At 33.0% G+C, this 6000-nt stretch overlaps 1 protein-coding gene across 1 annotated transcript in view; it reads right to left on the bottom strand.

The window, feature by feature from the left end:
- Positions 1-645: 645 nt before the first annotated feature.
- CFAP58 (cilia and flagella associated protein 58) overlaps positions 646-6000 on the bottom strand; it is a 57743-nt gene continuing 52388 nt past the window's right edge. Inside the window, exons 16-18 of the mRNA XM_070946281.1 lie at positions 4388-4507; positions 2724-2857; positions 646-766 (exon numbers count right to left, since the gene is read on the bottom strand). Of these exons, the coding sequence (XP_070802382.1) occupies positions 646-766; positions 2724-2857; positions 4388-4507 (375 nt within the window). The remainder of the gene's footprint in view (positions 767-2723; positions 2858-4387; positions 4508-6000) is intronic.

Raw genomic sequence — 6000 nt, 5'->3', positions numbered from 1 at the left:
TTTCAGCACCTCATACAGTGATTCCATCATATGACTTGCTACTGAATGATAAAATCTCATAAGTAAAGAAGTTTAGGTATAGAAAGTCATACACAGTTTCATTCCTAAGCAATTTTAAATGTTTCTTCAAGCTTTCTCACAGGTTCCTATCTTCCTAATAAATTTTGTTATTGCATATTACGCGATTACATTGCTATAACTTAATGCTGTTGTATGAAGTTTATAAAATTTAATTTTTAAGATATTAATAATGTAAATATTTTTCCTGGGATTTTAGGATGTAAATTCAAGAAGAGGTAGTTGGAAACAGTGAAGCTTTAAAACAACTGCATGTATTACATCCAATCCTCAGTGTATTTTTTGCAATCCATTGACTTCAAGAGAACTAACTTCCAATTCAAGCATTTTTTAAAATGCAATATAAGATTATGTTGCTGTTATTTTTGTTTTTTAAAAAAACATACTCCACTGATATCAATACAGTAAGATGTATAATTCTTATGGGTAGACTCCAATTCACATGAACTTGCCTGTGCCAGAGTTGTATAAAAGAACACAGAGATCTTTAGAAGCAAATAATATATGAAAAAGCAATATACTATAGAGGGATGCCATAACATGTGACATTATGTCTTGATGCTATAGTTATGCCACAATTTTGGGAGGTGGATTGCTAAGCGGGAAACCACCTCCTGTGAAGCGTGGAACTCTGGCTCTTTGTCCTGCGAAGTCATGTTCTATGTTACTCAAGGCTTTTTCCTTTTCCCTTGGAGATGAAGAAAAACAAAAGAGAAAGGAAATAAAGAAATAAAATGTATATTCATAATGGCAAATATTCTATCAAAAGATCATTTAAAATATGTTGATGAAATACATCAATATTTTAAGCACCCACAATTAGACATCTGTTTGAATCTAATTAAGTAACTCCTGATTGAAATGTATTAAAAATTGGAAATGAATCACTCTCCTACTGTTAACCCCTTGAAATCGTTTCTCATTAGAAGCTGAATAATTGTAAATTAATTGCAAACTTTGTAATTCAGAAATTCTAATCTTAATACCACTTTTCAAAATAAGTATTTTTTTTCAACTGATTATCAAAGGCAAAATGGAATGTGTGTGTGTGTATGTATAACACATTTTATATTAATTTCATGTGTTCATTCAGACAAAACCGAGACTATGTATATAACTCTAAACTGTTATGTTCTCCAGAATATGTACCATAGGATGAATAAACACTGCTTAAATTTACCAGCTAAAGGGAAAAAAACAATTTGAATGTTTATTCAGCCATTTAATGAGTACTAAGTAGAGCAATGTAAGGAACCAATTTTTGTGCACAAAGATGCATGACTGCACAAATGCTACAGAATGTTCCATGAAATTCATTAAACCAATGAAAAATTATATGACCTTAATATAAAAGCTGTGCGACTAAATCTGAATTCAACACGCAGCTAGCTAAGTTAAAAAATACCTATATTGTTTTCTGCAATTGATAATGTTCCAATAATAAGATCACTTCCTAAGAGCCAAAATGTCTATCATGATTTTAAATAAACTTGCATAACATTAAAAAATTAGAGACTACTCGTGTATAATATACACATGCATGTCCAAGCCAAATCTTTATAGGTGGTCAATTAAATTGTATAAGGCAGTTGTTGCATTAGTGATATACAATGGAGACATCTCTATTACTTTATCTTGCTATTTCTATCTGAAAACTGGTGCAATATTTTTAAAAAACTACTGTAAACTCATGAAATTATAGCAATAGCACTTAGACTTATATACCACTTCATAGTGCTTTTTACAGCCCTCTCTAAGCGGTTTACAGAGTCCGCATATTGCCCCCAACAATCTGGGTCTTCATTTTACCCACCTCGGAAAGATGGAAGGCTGAGTCAACCTTGAGCCGGTTAGATTTGAATTGCTGAACTGCAACTAGCAGTCAGCTGAAGTAGCTTGCAGTACTGCACTCTAACCACTGCACCACCTCGGCTCTTTCTTATTATGCAGTAAAATTAATCCTCAGCAATGGAAGAAAAGGCAAATCTTTGATCGCCCGCCAGCCAACATTCTTTGCCCCTCTTTAATTTTCATGAAGAAACAAATCAAGTCCGATTCACACATTTTGAAACCACCTGTTCTGGTTATCACAACAGTTCCAGAGTGCATCAGCAAAGTTCTATGGTTTCTATCACATTGTAATATTTATCTTATACTCTTAGTTTGAACTAAATTGGTAAAGCAGAAAAAAGAAATATTCTCAGCAGAGAACATTTTGGAAGAATAGTCTACTTTTTGTAATACTTTCATTTGGTGAAAACTCAGTAGCAGCAAAACTATATAAAAGGTTAAAAGGTTTCTTAGTCTTATGCCACAAGTGAATTCTGTAGATGCATAAAAATTCAGAAGACCAAATATAAGTACATTCTCGTCAATACAGATACTATATATAATGGTATTATAATTTGGAGCATGACAAAACAAATAAACAGATTAGAAACAGAGAGAGGGAAGTGGGGCATTTCACTTAAAATAACATAAAATTCCAGTTGTGGCCAATCTCAATTATCTAATCCTGGGAATATGTGTTACCTGTTCCAAATAGGTAACTTGAAAAGTGCTGTCACTATCAGAGTTCAACTAGTCATTTTTCATTAAATGCTATTCTTGCAACTGTTCTTACTACAATTACTAATACTTCTTACCTGTTTTCCTGCTCCTTGCGTTTTTGAGTGAGGTATTTCTTCTTTATATTCAGAAGTTCATTTGCAAGTCTTTCAATCTCGTATTTGTATTCTTGACTCTGTGATTCATACATATTCAGCTCAGAAGATAAAACCTTAAAAAGTTAAAACAAAACCTATTATAGTGCACCAAATCAGTGATTTGCTTTTATGTTATTTCAAGTTTTTTAAAAATGTGACACAAATCCATCCTTGGAACAAGGAGAACCTTGATTGTCTTACGCAGACAACCTTATGCAGGGAATGCTGCCTACACCAATAGATTGGGAGAAATGAAAAAGGGAAAAGAGAAAATGATGGTTATTTCTATACTTAACCCACTCTATAAAATTACTCCCTTAGAGATGCTCACTCGCTCCTAACTTTGGCCATCCTGTTTAGAAAAGCCTTAAGATATGAGATAATTTCTTAATAAACTCATTACTATTCATTGTCAACATCTGCTTTTTTACAATATTTTAATCTGGCTCTTTATTGTTTTACATTGAATCATAGAAAGTAGAGTTTGGATGGGATCTCTAATCACTGTCTGTCCCTTAGACGTTTTCTGCAAACTAGTTATAAACAGAAGAAAAATAGTTTGACTGGTTTACTAGGAAATTAAAATGAAAAGAAAATTGAAGGGCATATAAAATTCTAGCATTGTCTCCAATTGCCATAGAAGGATCTACATTTACAGCAATGATTTATTAGTTTTTCATATCTTAATCTGATAAACATTTCACAAAATGGTACTCTTGACACAATTATGAAATTTCCATACAAGCTTTTTGTTAATTGAGTTAATGCTGTCTTTTCCTCCTGTATATAAGATGAAAACTCCAACAAACCAATGTAAATCTTCATCAATATTTATTTAAAATTGTCTTTAATGTGATTCACTAATATTATTCAAAACCTTCTTTACTTTTATGGATTTTTGTTAAACTGAAGAAATTAGGACTGCAAGAGAAATTTGGATCAGACCAAAGATGAAGCTAGAAGTATTCAGCTTTCAACTATTTACATCTAGACATTTCCTAAAATCCTACAATCAAGACATAAAGGTACGTCACCATCTTGATTGTCACCAGAATCTCTTCTTTTTAATATTAGGCTTCTCCCAGGCAAGGCTGGGGTAAAAAAAACCTTAACCAAGTATTCAAGAATCCAGGAACATCTGGCAAGGAAGTTGTAGGAAAACTAAGAAGTCATTACAAATACTGCTGTGTAATAAAAGTAAATCCTACTTATATTGAAAACAAAGTTCATTATGTTATACATCTTTCTTCAAGTTGTGCAACAGCCTGAAAGACCCTCTCTTTTGGGTAGAAGATCTGGTTAACAAAAGTGTTCTGAACTGAAATTATTTTGTTTTGAGATTGGAATTTCTGATTTGAACTCAAATACCTTTAGTAAGATCAAAACAGTGACACAGTATTTCTTATGAGGCTGTAACAAAAAAGTAGAAAAATAGCAATATTCTTCTAGCATACACTATGAATTAACATGTTCAGCCCAACCTCTGAATGTTTTTGTAAATTACAAAAATCTAAGCTTCATCATTTATTAATTAGAAGGCTAAGAGAAATCACCTATGCTTTATTTACAAGGAGTTTGAAAAAAAACAAACCCAAGCTTCTTACTTTAAGCTGTTTTGTCTTCTCCCTCAGTGTGTGTCGATACAGCTGTAATTGTTCTGCTGCTTCTGGCCCAGGCTGACGAGCTAAAATGTGTTTCAGTTCCACATACAATTTTTCCTTCTCCTAAAAGAAACCATTCAATAAAATTCCAAAATATTACACCTATTCTATTTTAAAATATAAGGGAGCAAATGTGACAGCATCAGAAAAGAAAAACAAGAATCAAAAAGTAAAGAAGTTAATAAGCAAACTTGTTTTACTTAATTTTTTGGACATTTCAAGCTTATCATTGTTATATTAATGAAACGGATTAATGATATCACCAGAGGACAAGGCTTCACCTCTTACTCCTGGGAATGTAGGAATTTACAAAAGTAAATTTACAAGTAATTTCAATTTCTCAGGTTGTAAAAAAAAATGTAGACTATCTCAAAGGTGCTTTTTTAAAAGGCAACTGGACTAGGAGGTTGTCCTCAGCTTACAAAGCTTCTTCTCCCTACCTCTGTCAAAGAGAGTTATATGTCTTATGACATATTTAGGACAGTACTTTGTGCCCTGCCTGGCCTATGCTTATTTATAGTTCAGTATCAGTTATTGACCTATAATAATCAAAATGAGGAAATGGCTATTTGGAGCCATTTGGTTATTATGTTATTGGAAGTATCAGGCTTGTTACAAACCAAACTGCAACAAGTTAGAAAAGTTGTAACTCTAATTCATCCATCTATTCATTCACAAGAGCCATGGGGCGCAATGGTTAGAATACAATATTGCAGGCTAACTCTGCCAAAGGCTGGGAGTTCAATCCTGATCAGCTCAAGATTGACTTAGTATTCCATCCTTCCGAGATTGGGAAAATGAGGAACCAGATTGTTGGGGGCAATATGCTGAAGTTGTAAATCGCTCAGAGAGGGCGGTAAAGCACAATGGAGTGGTATATAAGTCTAAGTGCTATTGCTATTGCTATTGCTAGACAATATATCTGCCTTTCCTCCTCTGAGTGCAGAAAGAATAATTATGTTAATGCTTTTCTCACTCAGCAACCAGAAACTATCTGAAGTTCTCCACAGTTAGCTCATTAGCTGAAGAAACTATGTAACCTGTAATTATTTGTATATGCTTTCATCTACAAAGCTAGCTTGCTACCAGATTTGTTTCTACTATGTATAGTTACAACTTAGTCATGGAAACATACAGTACTTAGAGGGGAAAATGTTCAAGTCTTTCATTGAAAAAAATTAATTAATTCACTATTAATATTCTTGTCTACTGAACATTAAAAGGTAGCTAGGAAAGACGTACTGGGCTTTAAAGCCAATGCCTAATGAATTGTCATTGGAACTGGGAGAATGGATTGTACAATATATGAAGGAGAAAAGGGAGAATAAAAGAACCACTTGGATAGGTCTGTGTATGGAACTCTATAGAGCAGAACCATTCAGTTTATTTAGAATGCAAAAGATTTCAGAAAAATATAATCTTGATTTACTAAAAGGAACAAAAGAGGTAAAAATAAACCCTATTCCTTGTATCTTCTTTGTGTTACGATTGTTATGCCCCCTCCTTAGTTTAGGGCACAGAAAGTAGCAGAAAGCAAAGTGTAGTGTAAATGCTAG

Source organism: Pituophis catenifer, unplaced genomic scaffold, assembly GCF_029215685.1.
Source record: "Pituophis catenifer annectens isolate HBS135680 unplaced genomic scaffold, rPitCat1.0.hap2 SCAF_6, whole genome shotgun sequence".
NCBI classification, from domain to species: domain Eukaryota; kingdom Metazoa; phylum Chordata; class Lepidosauria; order Squamata; family Colubridae; genus Pituophis; species Pituophis catenifer.
The sequence above is the reverse complement of the archived record's forward strand: the minus strand, read 5'-3'. Positions and strand labels throughout refer to the sequence as shown.